The sequence below is a fragment of the Pistacia vera genome, unplaced genomic scaffold, assembly GCF_008641045.1.
Source record: "Pistacia vera cultivar Batoury unplaced genomic scaffold, PisVer_v2 Contig570, whole genome shotgun sequence".
NCBI classification, from domain to species: Eukaryota; Viridiplantae; Streptophyta; class Magnoliopsida; order Sapindales; family Anacardiaceae; genus Pistacia; species Pistacia vera.
In genome coordinates, this window is record NW_022196413.1 from 2127460 (window position 1) to 2144797 (window position 17338).

A 17338-nucleotide genomic window follows, 5' to 3' on the forward strand; every position below is an offset into this window, starting at 1 on the left:
GTGTTAGCTATTAAACATTGAAAAATTAGACTAGTGTAATATATCTTTACTTATCTGGTCCAAAAGTTTTTTTTGTTTTTTAAGAATCCTATCTCGATGATAATCAATTAATCCTAAAGTAGGAAAACATTAAATAAAAAAATTGAAGATATAAAACGCATTGTTATAAGGGAGAATATATATATAGCCCAAAAAAACAAAAAAAAAGCCCCAGCCAATATAAAATTAAGTAGATTATGAAATTAAACGATGAATTTTGGAATAATTTTTTAATTATTGAAAAAAAATTAGGCAAAGACGAATATGTAAGAGTACTTTTTAATCATAACTTAAATTCTTGAGATCTAAAATGAATGACATTATATATTTGGATTGACCTTATTGTATATCATATCTCACGTTATATTAAGTAAAAATATATAAAAATACAGCCTAAGAGGCCCAATGACTTGAGATGGGCCCAACAGTAAGTGGTATAACTTTAAATTTTATTTAATAAATAAGTTTTATTTAAAAAAAAATATGGAGGAATGCTAGGAAATAGGGTTTTCCCTCTTTTTCTCGCTTTATATTTAACAGATGTGAAAGGAAAAGGTAGACAATTATTTTCCTTTCAACTTTTTTGCTTTTTGCTTTTTTATTTTTTGTATTTAGAAACTATTAGTGTTTCGTTGTTATAAAAGTTTACAAAATGTAATAGTTTGATGTAACACATTAATCCTTACCATAAGCTTCTCTTTATATCTTATACTGTTATACACTTGTAAACATATATTGCAAAAGAAAATATCAAAAGGTTGATGTAAATCCAAATCTCTTCAATGCATTTCATTCATTATGGCAGTTCATATATGATTGAATATTCCAGTAATAACTTGTCTTTCACCAACTAAGATTAATCAAGGCCGTTGATCATCTGACAATCATATTTACCGACAAGAAAAGTTGGAGACAACATCCATTTTGGTTATGGATATGCACCGTTCCTAAATAAACTTCGAGATTCCCAAGAAAGACAGCTTCATGGGAAACGTCAGACCCATTTTGACACATGTCCCACCACCTGTACCCAGAAGCAAGCATACAAACCCTAATTGCCGTCCACGTATCACTTCTCCATACACTTAGCACCTCTATATTAACATAGCGACCAGGATCTTCAGCCTTACCGAAAGCACAAAGAAAGACTTGAAGAGGTGTAGTCAAGAATTTGCAGGCTTGCAAAAAGTAAACAACGACGTTGAAATTTTCTTGTCGGTTTGAAGTTTGAAGTTTGAAGAAACTGAATCAAAATGGCTCAGACTGTGGGAAGAAACATAGCGGCTCCATTGTTGTTTCTCAACCTGATTATGTATCTTATCGTTCTCGGGTTTTCTAGCTGGTGTCTCAACAGGTTCATCAATGGCCAAACTCATCACCCTAGTAAGTTTTCAGATTATATTTATGATATATCCTTTTGTGTGTGTGTGTTTGTTTTCGTTTTGAACTTAATTATTTGTACTGACCAAAAATACATTTAATTTTCAGGTTTTGTAGGAAATGGTGCAACAATGTTCTTTCTGATCTTTTCCATATTAGCCGCTGTTACTGGGGTAGCTTCAAAGCTGGTGGGAGCCAACCACATCAGAGCTTGGAGAAATGATAGTCTAGCTTCAGCAGGATCGTCTTCGTTAGTGGCATGGGCCTTCACTGCTCTAGCTTTTGGGTATTTTAATCTTTTTACTTCATCTTAATCTTTTCAAGGTGTCGGCGTATTGACAAATTTCTGTAGTCTGTTTCGAATACCATCACTCCAATGCCATCTGCGTCAACATATTAAATTCATACGCCGACGCATGATGGCGTCAGCGTATTGTGATTGCATCGATGAGTTATTCATACAACATAGAATTTCAAGCAATTAAAATGTTTGAATGTTTGCAATTTGTGCAGGTTGGCGTGCAAGGAGATAAACGTAGGAGGGCACAGAGGGTGGAGACTGAGGATTCTTGAGGCATTTATCATAATCCTAACATTCACTCAATTTCTCTATCTCTTGTTGCTTCATGCTGGAATGTTTAGCAGCAGGTATGGACCCGGGTACAGAGACACCGACTACGGCGTGGGGGCGGCCGGTGCGGGCCCAGCAGGGCACAAGGGAGGTGGTGCAGTGGCTGGCTCTAGGGTTTGAATTCAGAAAACAGTGTAATGAAATGTAGGGGTTGATGGTTTTATGTATCATCATCTGCATTATCCAAAACAGTTATTGCTAGCTGATTACGTCTCTTTCGTTTGGACTCATCCTTTTTATTTCTATTCCACTTTTGGTGTCTGTAAGTAGTGTTTTTTAGTTTTTTTTTTTTTTTTTTTTTTTTTTTCTGTGTTGTATCACTGGAATATTTTTAATGAATTTGGCTTTGCTGTCTTTGTTTAATTCGTGTTCTAGTGTTGATGTTGCATATTTTTCTCTAATTACAAGTATAATGAAGCAGCCAGGACATTTTTCAGGCTGGGTTTAATTAATCTTAAATTCTGTTCTTTTCTGATTTAAAAAAAAAAAATAAGAATTAGACTTTTGAAGAGAATTACTTGAAATTTAAAATTTAAAATTTGATAAACTGTTACCTAAGAGTTGTCTTAAAAGTGAAAACTCAACCCAGATAATCAAAGATTCATGACGAAAGAAAGAGAGTTAAAAGTGGTCCAACTATTTTGCAGGCAAACATAAACTCTTCTTCTTAAAGAGACATATATTTTCTTTTGAAAGGCCTGGCCGAGATTGTTATTGATAAAACAATGACTGGCAACCCATATAACTACAAGAGGAATACCACAGCCCATAATGAAGCTCTAACTGTTGGCCATTTATACATCAAACCACACAAACTCCAGTTTAGACTTTTCTTCTTATACGCCAACATTGTCGCTTACTTCAGTCACTGAAATTTGCATAAATGTACTATAAAGTTGAAGGGTTTTACCCCATTAATTTCACACACCCAAAACAAACAGATGGATCCTCATATCCTTAAATTTTCCACATTACAGTGAGTACGAAAACTATCAAGTGTCAAAGCACATTAATAGAAGTGGGAGAGTCACATTCACCCTGCCATATGATTTATCAGGACATGGCATACGGAAAATTTTACAAGTGATCCTTCATGTACTCGAAAAGTTTACAAATTTTTCTCAGGGATTGTTGTTTATGATCTTGAAACATGAGATAAAAAAAAAAAAAAAAAAAAAAAATTCTTTTGCTACAAGAACTTGTACATTGTGAATTCCGATGAATCTATATATAACATTTCATCCGCTTCAATACATGCATTTCAAGTACCAATGTTTTCCTGAGATTGCAAAGCATAGGATGACTTGCTGCATGAAAATAAATATAATTGGTACAAGATTAGCTCCAGAATGCACAGATGGTCCATCACATAAACATTTGCTGTAGATGAAATGAAAAATCAACTGCTGAACGATATCACCAGCTTGGAAAGAGATACAGAAATGAGGGCACTTAGAGAATAGTCCCTTGAACTATGAGTTGTGGTCTAACTGGTAACTGATACAGACCTCAACTCAAGTAATAATTCCAGCAACTCAATTCAAACAATCCAGCGATCTCAATACACAGAATCAACATGAAACACTCAATTAAAGATTATATTGATTCAACGTTCTTGAAATGAATAACAGTAATGCAGAATTGAAGGACAAAATTAGAAAATAGAGTTGCTAACAATTCGAGGAGTTAGCGACCTCCCATAGGATTCCTTTTACAAAAATACAATCTGCCCTTTTACGAGCGAGACTCCCCTTTTTATATGCACACATGAATTTCCCAAAAGCAACCTACTAAACTAAGACACTTGTATAGATCCTAACTAATTCCATGGCTCTAGTCACGCCCTTCCCGTGGCCTCTGGTCCTCTCCCTTGCCTCTGATATCTTTAGTAATGGGTGGTGTATCATCAATATACCAACCCCACCCCCTCTTGAAGTGCCACCTTGTCCTCAAGGAGAATTGAGGAAATTGGTGGACAATATCATCATAAGACTCCAAGTGGTTTCAAAAGGAGGAAGGTCCTTCCATTGAATTAGGACCTCCTTGGACCCATCGACAGTGCGAGAAGAGAGCACTGTTTGGCTGCACTACAAGTTCCAAATCTTCATGAGAAAGGGGGTACAGGTTGAGTGGGAATTGAACTGTGTAGACTTCTTTTGAGTTGGGAGACGTGGAAAACTGGTGTATATGCGTGCGAGTAGCTGGTAGTGCTATTTGTAGGCCACTTGGCCAATTTTTGCTACCCCCCTAAAAGGGCCATAGAATCTAGGACTCAGTTTCTCATTTACTTCTTGCCAAGGACTTGAACTTGATGGCTACAACTTTAAGTAAACAAAGTCCCCTACTTGGAATGTAAGTCTCTTCTGTGGGCATCAGCAGCCTGCTTCATGTGTCCTTGGGCTACCGATAAATTACTCTTAAGGTCATTAAGGATGCATTTCTCTCCAACAATTGCCTGTTAACATCTTCCACTGAAGAAGGGCTTCAGTATATTTTAGTAGATGGTGGTTCCCTGCATAGAGAGTTTTGAAGGGATCATCTTGGTGGACTGTGGTATGTAGTGTTGTACCAGAATTCACCCAGGGTAGCCATTTAGGCCACTATCGAGTTTTGAACTGCAAACACACCTAAGATAAGTTTCAACAACGGTTAACTACCTCGGTTGTCCCTCTGTCTGAGGATGGTAGGGAAACTGAACTTTAGAGTTGTGCTTGGCTTGAATAATTCTTGCTAAACTGACTCATAAACAACCTGTCACTATCTAAAATTAAGTGCGGAAACCATGCAGTTTTACGACTCCTTCACAAAAATGCAGCCACTCCTTAGCATTATAGGGATGAGACAGCAAAATAAAGTGCCTATATTTAGTTAGCCTGTCAACGACCAAAAATGTCAAAACCTTTGGATCTCGGCATCCCCTAATGAAACTCCTAGTGATGTCTTCAAAGACTTGATTGGGAATAGGTAAGGTGTAGCAAACCTCCAGGTTTCAAGAGAGTGCTTGTTTGTTTGGCAAATGGACATTTTTGACATAATTCTGGACATCCCTTTTTATGCCTTCCCAATAAGCAATACCCGCCACTTTCTTATGGTCCTAAAGAACCCGAATGACCACCACCAAGGCTAAAATGAAACTCCTCTAACAATTTTGGAATAAACCAACCTGCTTTTGTACAGCAGGCAGCCTCTGTGGAGTTGATAATGAGGCTTGCAACTTGGGTCAAATAACAAGTCTTGGATGATGGTTTGCAACTTGGGGTCATGTGTGCCTCGGAGGTAAGGTCTTCATAATCTGTGAACTGTACCATTGTGATGGCTTATTCACCTCTTCTTCCCAAAGATAAGGCATCAGCCACCTTATTAGTATGCACGGTAGTACAGGATCTCGAAGGTAAATCCCATGAGTTTGAGATCCATTTTTGCTGTTCTGGTGTTTTCATACGTGGTCCAGTAGGAACTGGAGGCTCCTTTGGTCAGTCTTAATTATGAACTTGTTACCCAAAGGTAATGGCTCCACTTGTGCACTGCAAGACTATGGCATGAGCTCCCTTTCATAAACTGACTTTTGCTTGGATTGGGGAGAACAAGCTTGCTTAAGTATGCAATTGGCCAAGATTGTTGGCCCACCCTCACCCAAGTCTTTGCCCATGCATCTGTCTGGACCTCAAATGGAATAGCAAAATTAGGAGTGACCAGAACTGGGAGTAATCATGGAGTTTTTAGTGTTCAAGGCTTGTGGCCTTTTCATCCAACTAAATCTTTTCTAAGAAGCTGAGTTAATGGTTTTGCGATGGTTCCATACCCTTTCACGAACCTCCATATAGTAACAGTGAGACCCAATCCCCTTAGCTTTCACACTAGTCGGAACTGGCCACGTCACCATTGCCTCGATCTTTTGAGGGCCACCTCAACTCCTTTGGCGACACTAATGACCCATATTCCAGTTTTCCCCTAACCAAAAACATTTCTTGTGATTAACCCCAACTATGTTCTTGCAAAATTTTAAAGGCTTGGAGAGGTGAAGTATATGGGTGTTCAGTTGGACTGTTAAATTAAGATGTCGTAAAGAAGACTAGGACAAATTTTCTGAGGGATTTGAAAATAGTGTTCATAAGTGCTTGGAAGGTGGATGGGGCATTGGTTAGCCAAAAGGCATCATAAAAATTCATAATGGCCCTCATGTGTCCTAAAGGCTGTTTTGGGTATATCTTCATCATTGACTCTAATCTGGTGGTATCTAGACTTAAAATCAAGTTTGGAGAAAGTTGTTGCCCCGATTAACTCATCTTGGAGCTCATCAATGGTAAGGATGAATTTGTAGGGTATGGTGATGCTATTAAGGGCTCTATAGTCACACAAAACCTCCGCTATCATCTTTTTTTTAACCAATAACACAGCTGCAGCGGGGTTGGTGCGGGTGGTGCTGGGTTGGATGATTCCAGCACTAGCATTTCTCCTACCAACTTCTCAATCTCGTTCTTTGAAATAAGGCCTTAGGTTCTAATGTTGGGGGTTGAGATCCTTCCTTAAGACTTGATGATCATCCTCCTTTTAGGAGGTACCCCAGTTGGTTGGTCAAACAAGTGTTCAAACTTTTCCAATACCCTAGGGTCCACTTCCTCTTAATTCTGGTTATTTTTCAATGAGTAGAACTCCACCAAATAACCAGCCCTGTTGTTTGCACCGACCCGAGCATGGCTTAAGAAGACTACAGTTTTTACCAAGAGGGATTTCCTTCAATAACACCGTTTCCCATCCACTCAAATCATGGTTAAGTTCCTCCATATCACACATACGTCACCCAGAGAACTCAACCACGATACCCCTAACACCACATCAGCTCCATTAAATCAAAAGGAAAATAATCTTGTAACCCTCACCCCCGTATTTGCATGTGCACTCCTCACATATCCTTTCCTTCTCACCGTACCCCGTTACCTACCATTACGCCGAAAATTTTCCCTCCTTCCACCGTATCCCCAATTTTTGCACCAGCTCATGAGATAAATTATGTAACGCTCCGCTATCAACCAACCACATTACCTTTCCTTTCCAATGTGACCTCTAATTTTCAACGTTTTATCCGAAGTAATACCACAATTGAATGCATTGAGAAAGCTAAGGGATTACCTTCCATGACGGTTCTTCTTCGGTAACAGGTGTGGGTTCCCTTTGTCAATCACATCTCCTCCCATGCGAGCAAAATCTGTAGAGTCTTTCTTTTGCACGATGATTTGGCTGAATTTTTATCACACCTAAAACACGTCCTCTCTCCCTTTTCAATTGTATTTCTGCTCTTCAACCGCCGGAAATTGTCCCCTCGAAAGTTGGTTGCCGATGATTCCGTTGATTCTCCCTTCATCGAATTGGACTGATTGTGTTTTGCCCAAATCTGGCTGTCGATTAAGGTTGGTTCCCATATTGGTCGAAAAAAATTGTTGGGTTGGATGTCTGGGCTTGGGCTAACCCGGAATAAGTGTCCAGCCTTGCATTCTGATTTTTGTTAATTTTTCCCTGAGCCTTTCCAAGACCCAATTCTTTTCCTCTACTATGGGCCAATCCATTACTTCATACAACTTTTGGGCTTACTCAACTAACTCAGCCTTGATTCCTCTTTAAGCCCATTTACAAAGCTGCCCACTAGCACTTCTTCTCCTACCTCTGTAAGTGGCGCTGAGTGAGCTTCGAATTGTTCACGATATTCAGTCACGGTTCCCTCTTGTTTTAGTGGGATCAAAGCCTCACAATGTAACGCCCACATGGAGTACGTAATTTAATTTATGTTCTTATGCCTTTAGTTGATTTTTGCTAAGGTTATTTTAAGAAAATGTGAAGAAAATGCCTTAAACTTGATTAAGGGTAAAATGGTCTTTTCCACTCAAAATTAGTTGAAATTGTGGGAGTAAAAGAGATGAAATTTCATGAGAATACAATAAAAATGAGGGCATTATGGTAATTGACTAAGGGATAGATAAAATTTTAAAGAAAGTGCAAGGGCAAAATGGGAAACTATATATAATTTTTATGTTATATCAAATTGAAGAGTGAAACCCTAGCCACTCTACCATTTGCAGCCACTTTCACCTCCATATTCTCTAAATTCTTCAATTCTTCTTCAAAGGAAATTCAAAGGTTTTGGTGTTTTTGAGTGGATTTTCAATCTTAGCTTCTATAGGTAAGATCCTTGCACTAAGAAGTGAATTTTAGTTTTAAAGTGTTGTTTTGGTTTATGCTCATAGGATTTAAGAGGAAGAGAGTTTGATCAAAGGAGATTCTTAAGGGTTGAATTTGCTCATATCAAAGGTAAGTAAATCCTACCCTAAGTATGATTTAAGTTATGTTGTGTAGACTTTTTTTATGCATATATTGTGTATATGTAGAATTGTTGATGGATTTGGTGTTGAATAATGATTAGAACCTATCCATGAGAGTTGTGTTGGTGTAGTTGTTATTTGGATGAATTTTGGATTATATTTGGAAGAATTGAAGTGAAAATTTTGAAGTGTGTATTTTGGGCAGATTTGGTGTTAATTATGGAGGAGTTTATTCCAAATTTTTGGTGGCCTAAAATAGAGATAAAAGTGTAGCCAAATTAGTGTTGATTTGTGCACATGAATTGTTTGATGAAATGCCAAGGAGAAGTGCATGTATGAGTATGATTATGTGTTACCTTGGGATGTGTTTGTAGATGGTAGAGAAGGACATGTTTGCATTCCATAATGCATAATTGCATTTAAATATGTGAAGTTAGAAAGAATTATAAGCATGAAATCATCTACAAGCATACATATTCATAAGAGCATGAAAATGCACTAAAATATGTTAAAGAGAAAATAGAAAGAAATGAGAATATTAAAGATATTTAAATCTGAATTTTTTTCTTAAAGAAGTGTAAAAAAGATAAAAAGAAGAGAAGGTTGTTGCGATGGGGAGCCGTGAGTGACATAGTCCCACATGCACGCTGCCTTTAGTGAGCAGCCTCAGAATTCAGAAAGAAGAAATGTACAGTCCGTTAGAAGTGTGTGTGGATGAGGACTGTACCCAGAATTAGAGAATTCACTCACACGGCCAAGGCTCCAAAGCCATACCTCAACCGAGTCCGATCAGCAAGAATAGAAAAGAAAGAAAAAATAGAAAAAAAAAAGAAAAAAAAAATAGAAAGAAAGAATAGAAAGAAAGACTAAGAAAGAAAAATAGAAAAAAAAAAATGCATAATTTGTGCATTTGCATCATGAATATGCATAATACCATGCTCATTATCATGGGTAGAGAAAAATTTAGAAAACAAAGAGAAAAACAGAGAGAAAAACCGAGAAAGAATAGAGAAAGAATAGAGAGAAGAATAGGGAAAGAATAGAGAATAATCGGGAAATGTGATGTAAGGAAAGAAAATTTGGAATTTTAAGCAACGGAGAGAGAGAAGGGTAGTATAGTGGGTTTACTTACTAAGCCATTAGTGCTCACTACGTTGTTTTTAATGTTTTGAAGGAAATAGGTGAGTTGCAGTCACTCGAAACGTCACATAGTGAAAGGGTCGGGCTACACTTTCAAGTTGCTATTTTTGAGAACATTTTGTAAATATTTGTATATAAAGAAAAATTAAATATGGGCCCAGACTTTATTACTCGTATATATATGTGTATTTTCTTATATATATTTTTAATGAGTTTTAGTGATTATTTTACGAGTATACTAGCTAGAAAGAAAGCATTACACACAAGCAGTCCCCTTGAATGATGGTCGAAACCGATCAATCAAAGCGGATTTGAAGTTTGCCCAGTTTCTCACTAGCGTTCGGGCATCCATCCACTGGTACCAATTCAAAGCCCAACCCTCCATACATACGGCAGCAGCCTCCATTTTCTCCTTTTCAGCATATCGGTTAATAGTGAAATACCTATCAGCCCTGAAAGTCCAACCGTATGGATCTTCTCTATTAAATACTGGTAAGTCCAACTTCTTACTTCTCCTATCGCCTCCGTTACTTTCTCCTTCCTCCAAGTGTGTATGTCCTCCATTACCTTCACCATTAGAGTTTTCCGTTCTTGTCACCTTACTCTTCTCACTACTATGGCTAGCCTCTTTTTCATCTTTTATCCTCATCCATTCCCTGAGTTCCAGGAGATAGTCCTAAGATTACCCATGTCTTCCTTCAAACTTACCAGATCTCCCCTCACCGTTCCCATCTCCTTCTTCATTCCTTCCATTCTATTTTCCATTTTCGATTTAACCATTCCCCAAAACACTAGCTCTGATACCAATTTGATATAGACCTCAACTCAAGTAATAATTCCAGCAACACAATTCAAACAATCCAGCGATCTCAACACACAGAATCAACATGAAACACTCAATTAAATATTATATTGATACAATGTTCTTGAAATGAATAACAGTAATGCAGAATTGAAACACAAAATTAGAAAATATAGTTGCTAACAATTCGAGGAGTTAGTGACCTCCCACAGGATTCCTTTTACAAAAATACAATCTGCCCTTTTACGAGCGAGACTCCCCTTTTTATATGCACACGTGAATTTTCCCAAAGCAACCTACTAAACTAAGACACGTGTACAAAATCCTAACTAATTCCCATGGCCTCTAGTCACGCCCTTCCCATGGCCTCTAGTCATGCCCTTGGTCCTTCTCCCTTGCCTCTGATATCTTTTAGTAATGGATGGCGTATCAATAACTAAACTCCCAGTGAGTGAACTTTACCTGCAATGTTAGGGGTTTGAATCTCACTGGAAGCAGTTTGTGGCCAGAGGCATTTGCCAGAGCCCAAATTGGGAATGAGTAATACTACACTTAAAAAGAAATTTTATAAAGATCTCCATACAAAGTGATGTGACAAAAAATAAATAAAAGAGTGAATTTAATGAGTTTGACTTTTTGTTTCATTCTTCCATTCATTTTTTGCCACCTCACTTTGTATGAAAATATTTGTAAAATTTCTTTGTAAGTATAATATTATTGATTGGGAATTACTCTCATGCCTTCGGGTGTGAGGCATCTCGAGGCTTTCACCCAAAAAAAAAAAATCCCTTGTGCTTTGGTAGAATGTATACCTATTTTTAGAAAATACATGAGAATGATGAGGATGACATGAAGATGAGTCTTCAATAATTATTTTACCTGTTCTTACTTGATTCAGACAAAAGGAAGGCAGTTGATAATGATGTGCGTAGTTGCTGGATTACTTCGGGGGTCTTGGTTGGAAGATGACGTTTGATTCCTTGTAAAGGGTCTTGGTTGGTAGTTACGAAAATACATGAAATGCAAGAGGAAACCAAACCATGCTGTACTTTTCTTCAGCACCGGGCTTCTAACTTTGTTTAATCAGGTAATTTTCATATCGACCAACCAAGAACCTCCTCAATGTTGTGGCAAGTCATTGCTGGAGCTCTTCATTTGTAACTGATCCATCATAACTTTCGAGACCAGACACCACAGGCTTAACCTCTATTGTTTCATTGTGATCCTCATTTGATTATTCCTTTAATAAGTTTTGCTTCAACAAATCAAGTGCTGTTCTCTTAGACTTCTCAGGTTCTAATTGGTCACTTAGAGCCTTCCTGATATTTCTCTTACTACTTTCTTTGCAAAACCTTTTTCATAATTGCTAATGTCTTAAGACCAAGTCTACCACATCATCAGGAGGTACTATAGAACTTTACAGGAGGAGCTCAAATAACTTGTTAAACAATAATCATGTTGCTGATAGATTTTAAAATGAGCATTGAGACTGGCTTCATTAATACGATTTTGCTTTTCTTTTCCAATCTGCAAAGAGAGTCGAAATAGGGAATAAAGATAAGGAACAATCAGTAAAAAAGATGCAGTAACACCTAGTTTCTTAAGCATCGTGTATATTAACATCAGATCAAGAATGAGTACTAGAATAACAAAAAAGAACAGAAAAATGCAGGAAACGAATAGTCGCTTAGATCAGACAAAGACATATTTAATAGTTCAAGTATTGTAAATATAATGGCCTTCCGTTAAAAATATTGCTTTTAAGTCACATATAGTAGAAAATTTACTTTCCCACTTTTTATATCTCGAATTAGGTCCACTGCTTATCATAGATGAAGAAACCCACAAAAAATAAAGTTCCCTCCTACTTTCATCCAATTTCTGAGCTTCAAAAGTAGACAGCAAAGCTTTTTGACTCCTAAACAACTACCTAGCCCACGATTAAATCACTCAAGTAGTACATCAAAGGAAATGACAAAGAAAATATATTGAATGCCTAACAATTGCTCTAGTCTTATATCCTACACAATACTGATAATATGGACTTGTGGTTCTAACAATGGGGTACGATATTATTCTCTACAGGTAAATATACCAAAGAACATTAAAAAAAATTATAAACACTGTGGAAGTTACTATACAACATAATATTAGACTAACCAAAAAACATAAAAAACAACAGTGCCCATGAAATCAAAAAGTCACTTGACCAATTAAAAAGCATAACCAAAACAAGAACAAGATAACCAACCGAACAGTAATTAAAAAAAGAAATAGAGGTTAAGCCATTCCTAAACCCTTATCTATGAGAATTAAATGTCAGATTTAAATTCCATATGTTCAACAAACATCTAGTTCCCATGGGAAATGGAAAAAAATAATTTCAAAATGTGGTCATTTAAAATCTATTTTCATCTATCATGCCAAGATATTCACTCAACCTCAAAGTCCATTCTTCTTAAACCCTTGTCTATAGTATTCTCCAATGCTGGTTAATTTTTTATATAATTCATCCAAGAATCAATCAAGTAACTTTATTACACAAAAATGCAACCAACTACTTACTATCACCAGAATTTTTGCAGAACCTACACACAAAAATTACATAAAATAAAAAAAAAATAATACATTTGAAGAGAACATATCTTTTTATAAATAAATTAAAAGAGAAAGTTTTTATTGCCGGAAAAAAAAAAACAAAAAAAGAAACTTTCCCGGAGCCAGCAGCCAGTGCCGAACCAGGTATCCGGTGTCGCTGCGCCGGTAGTCGTTTCGGCAGCACTGGCGAGTGAAGAAGTTTGAGAATGTTGGATGCGGGCCGTAGGATGCAGAGGGAGGATCAAATTCGGATTTCGGATTACTATTCTGGATTTGGTGTGGGCAAGATCATGATAATAGAATATTCTTCCACTTAATTGCTGACACGTTTCAATATTTTTTAAATAAATCGAAAAACCGGTTTAGTTCTCTTCTTAGCGGTTTTGAAAATTACAAGAAGGGTTCGGTTTATTTGATTGCCCATAAACTCAACCAAACTGCTGGCTCTAGTTCGATTTAAAACTTTTAACTCGAAAATGTATATTCGACTTTCATNAAGGTATCTGTTTGTCGTTTTCAAACCTTTTAGGTACCAATTATCGTTACGGCAAATCTTGGGTATGCACAAGTTGTTCAGCCCTGTTTAGCTGCATTAAAGATTGACCAATTAAAAAGCATAACCAAAACAAGAACAAGATAACCAACCGAACAGTAATTAAAAAAAGAAATAGAGGTTAAGCCATTCCTAAACCCTTATCTATGAGAATTAAATGTCAGATTTAAATTCCATATGTTCAACAAAAATCTAGTTCCCATGGGAAATGGAAAAAAATAATTTCAAATGTGGTCATTTAAAATCTATTTTCATCTATCATGCCAAGATATTCACTCAACCTCAAAGTCCATTCTTCTTAAACCCTTGTCTATAGTATTCTCCAATGCTGGTTAATTTTTTATATAATTCATCCAAGAATCAATCAAGTAACTTTATTACACAAAAATGCAACCAACTACTTACTATCACCAGAATTTTTGCAGAACCTACACACAAAAATTACATAAAATAAAAAAAAAATAATACATTTGAAGAGAACATATCTTTTTATAAATAAATTATAAGAGAGTTTTTATTGCCGAAAAAAAAAAAAAAAGAACCTTTCAAGGAGCCAGCAGCCAGTGCCGAACCAGGTATCCGGTGTCGCTGCGCCGGTAGTCGTTTCGGCAGCACTGGCGAGTGAAGAAGTTTGAGAATGTTGGATGCGGGCCGTAGGATGCAGAGGAAGGATCAAATTCGGATTTCGGATTACTATTCTGGATTTGGTGTGGGCAAGATCATGATAATAGAATATTCTTCCACTTAATTGCTGACACGTTTCAATATTTTTAAATAAATTGAAAAACCGGTTTAGTTCTCTTCTTAGCGGTTTTAAAAATTACGAGAAGGGTTCGGTTTATTTGATTGCCCATAAACTCAACCAAACTGCTGGCTCTAGTTCGATTTAAAACTTTTAACTTGAAAAATTATATTCGACTTTCATCTTTTGCTTTATTAATAAACGCTATTAAAACTATTAAAATTTTAATAAAATTCTCCAAATTCATTGTTTTATTATATAAAAAACTTTATTAATTATATTATAAAATTATAAAAGAACTATATACAAAAATAATTAATAATTATCAAAATGTAAAACAATTACATATAATTCCATAATCTTGAATCTTGATGATGATTATTTGCATAACAACAACAATAATAACGATGATAAGTCAATTTGAAAATTAAGTGGAATTCAACTAAAAAATCTGTTAATTTTAAGTACATGGAAATTAGCTTAATTCTACAACATTTGACCTTTCCAATACCCTATAATTCTAGCGCTTGCACCCTAGGGCACTCAAACGTTATGATTATAACTTTTTCATTCATTAAAAATACTCAGAAGAAATCAGTGCTGGAATCATATATATATACATGATAAGTTAAGATTTTAATGCATTATGATATTTGTAAGATATTTGTTATGTCTCAAAAGTCACGCTTATGTCAGCCTAATAAATGTGCTGCCAAGCCCATATCTGTTCAAAGATATTCACACCAACCATATCTCCTTTCAAGAAATGAATGGACGAGAGTCTTCCATGTATCAAGGCAACTTACAAAACACTCATTACATTGAGTGTTTAGGTGTATAAATGGGTACTCCTCTTCCCGAAAAAGGACGCTAGGGTGAGATTTGAGCTTCATTTCATTCTCTCTTTGTAAACACTGTATTTCTTTATCTTTGTATGCCTTACGGGCAAAATCATAGAAATAGTCAGAGATCAATAAAATAACAGTGGATGTAGGAGTCGCTTGTTGCATCCGAACCACTATAAAAACCCCTCTTGCCAATCTTTTATTTATGTTTTCTGCAACATATATAATCTCAGCTCCATATTCAAATCTCATGGATCCATTCACGTGTGTCTCCTGAGTCAGCTCAGCGTTTCCCACGTGCGAGTCGTTGGCGTCCAAAATTAAGTGTCAACAGTTTGGTGGCCCATGCAGGTCCAATTCTCAAACCTGCATCCAAATTCCTTGATGGCGTGCTCAGATCTCAAACCTACGTCAGAATTCTCCAATCGTGTGGCCAGATCGCAGATCGCACATGTTAGAATTCTCCAATCGCGTGGCCAGATCGCACGCGTCAGAGTTCTCCGATTGCGTGGCCAGATCGTAGATCGCACGCGTTAGAATTCTCCAATCGCGTGGCCAGATCGCACGCATCAGAATTCTCCAACCGCGTGGCCAGATCGCAGATCGCACGCATCAGAGTTCTCCGATCGCGTGGCCAGATCGCAGATTGCGCGCCCATGCCGTCTTAATCCTCGGCTTTAGATCGCTGATCTTTAGCTTCAAATCGCGTGTTCAGATCACTGATCACACGCTGAGATCACTGATCTCTTGTGCTCTTAGGTAGAGCTCGTTATGATCTCTCAAGTCGAGCTCGTTATGACCTTTTCAGGTCGACCTCGTTTTGACCTCTAAGATTGAGGTCGTTTTACTCATTGAGGTCGTTTTGACCTCTTAGGTCGAGGTCGTTTTGAGCTCTCAGGTCGAGGTCATTTTGAACTCTCAGGTCGAGGTCGTTTTGACCTCAAGTTGAGCTCGTTTTGACCTCTCAGGTCGAGCTCGTTATGACCTTTTCAGGTCAAGCTCGTTTTGACCTCTCAGATTAAGCTCGTTTTGTTCATTCAGGTCGTTTTAACCTCTCAGGTCGAGGTCGTTTTAATCTCTCAGGTCGAGGTCGTTTTAACCTCTCAGGTCGAGGTCGTTTTAACCTCTCAGGTCGAGGTCGTTTTGACTTCTCAGGTCGAGGTCGTTTTGACCTCTCAGATTGAGGTCGTTTTTCTCATTGAGCTCGTTTTGACCTCTTAGGTCGAGGTCATTTTGCTTTCAAGTTGAGCTCGTTTTGCTCAGATTGAGCTCGTTATGACCTTTCAAGTCGTGCTCCTACCAGATTTCAGATCGTTTTCCTAACAGATTTCAGGTCGAGCTGCTAACAGATATCAGGTCATTCTCCTAACAGATTTCAGGTCGCTTTCCCAACAGATTTCAGTTTGAGCTCTTCAGTTCGAGATTGCAGCCATTCAGATCAAACACTTGAGTTTCTGAAGCGCGATTACACACTTCAAAAACTGGGGGGCTTTTGTTATGCCTCAAAAGTCACGCTTATGTCAGCCTAATAAATGTACTGCCAAGCCCATATCTGCTCAAAGATATTCACACCAACCATATCTCCTTTCAAGAAATGAATGGATGAGAGCCTTCCATATGTTAAGACAACTTGCAAAACACTCATTACATTGAGTGTTTAGGTGTATAAATGGGCACTCCTCTTCCCGAAGAAGGAGGCTAGGTTGAGATTTGAGCTTCATTTCATTCTCTCTCTCTAAACACTGTGTTTCTTCATCTTTGTATGCCTTACGGGAAAAATCATAGAAATAGTCAGAGATCAATAAAATAACAGTGGATGTAGGAGTCGCTTGTTGCATCCGAACCACTAAAAACCCCTCTTACCAATCTTTTATTTATGTTTTCTGCAACATATATAATCTCATCTCCATATTCAAATCTCATGGATTCATTCACGTGTGTCTCCTAAGTCAGCTCAACATTTCCCACGTGCGAGTCGTTGGCGTCCAAAATCAAGCGTCAACAATATTGAATTTTATTCATTAGATTAATTTGATGGGTAGTATAAGAGATGTGAACTTTAATTAAAATCATAAATGTGCGGTGAAGAGAGCATGTATATCTTATTGTGACAAAATAAACTTATCTTTTTTTTAGCTGATTCCATGTTTATAAAATTAGGATGTGTGGTATTGCTTTGACAAAACCTTATTTATAATAAAATAAATGATTTGACACAAAGAGCCACTTGCTCTCAGTCTCAGCCTTTGCACAGATTAAGTTTTCAATTTTGATAAGCATTCTTCGAATCTATC

The 17338-nt window shown here is 37.1% G+C and overlaps 1 protein-coding gene across 1 annotated transcript; it reads left to right on the forward strand.

Moving 5' to 3' along the window:
- Nucleotides 1-1270: 1270 nt before the first annotated feature.
- Nucleotides 1271-2351, forward strand: LOC116109074 (membrane protein PM19L). The gene is made up of 3 exons (XM_031395332.1): nt 1271-1422; nt 1528-1705; nt 1933-2351. The coding sequence occupies exons 1-3, from the start codon at nt 1293-1295 to the stop codon at nt 2168-2170; spliced, it is 546 nt and encodes a 181-aa protein (XP_031251192.1). The 5' UTR covers nt 1271-1292; the 3' UTR covers nt 2171-2351.
- Nucleotides 2352-17338: the final 14987 nt, after the last annotated feature.

Bases quoted from the DNA above. Each gene is read 5' to 3' on its own strand.
- LOC116109074 (XM_031395332.1), top strand. From the start codon at position 1,293: ATGGCTCAGACTGTGGGAAGAAACATAGCGGCTCCATTGTTGTTTCTC. The intron at 1,423-1,527 runs GTAAGTTTTCAG...TTTAATTTTCAG, and splicing joins TGGCCAAACTCATCACCCTA to GTTTTGTAGGAAATGGTGCA. The intron at 1,706-1,932 runs GTATTTTAATCT...CAATTTGTGCAG, and splicing joins TTCACTGCTCTAGCTTTTGG to GTTGGCGTGCAAGGAGATAA.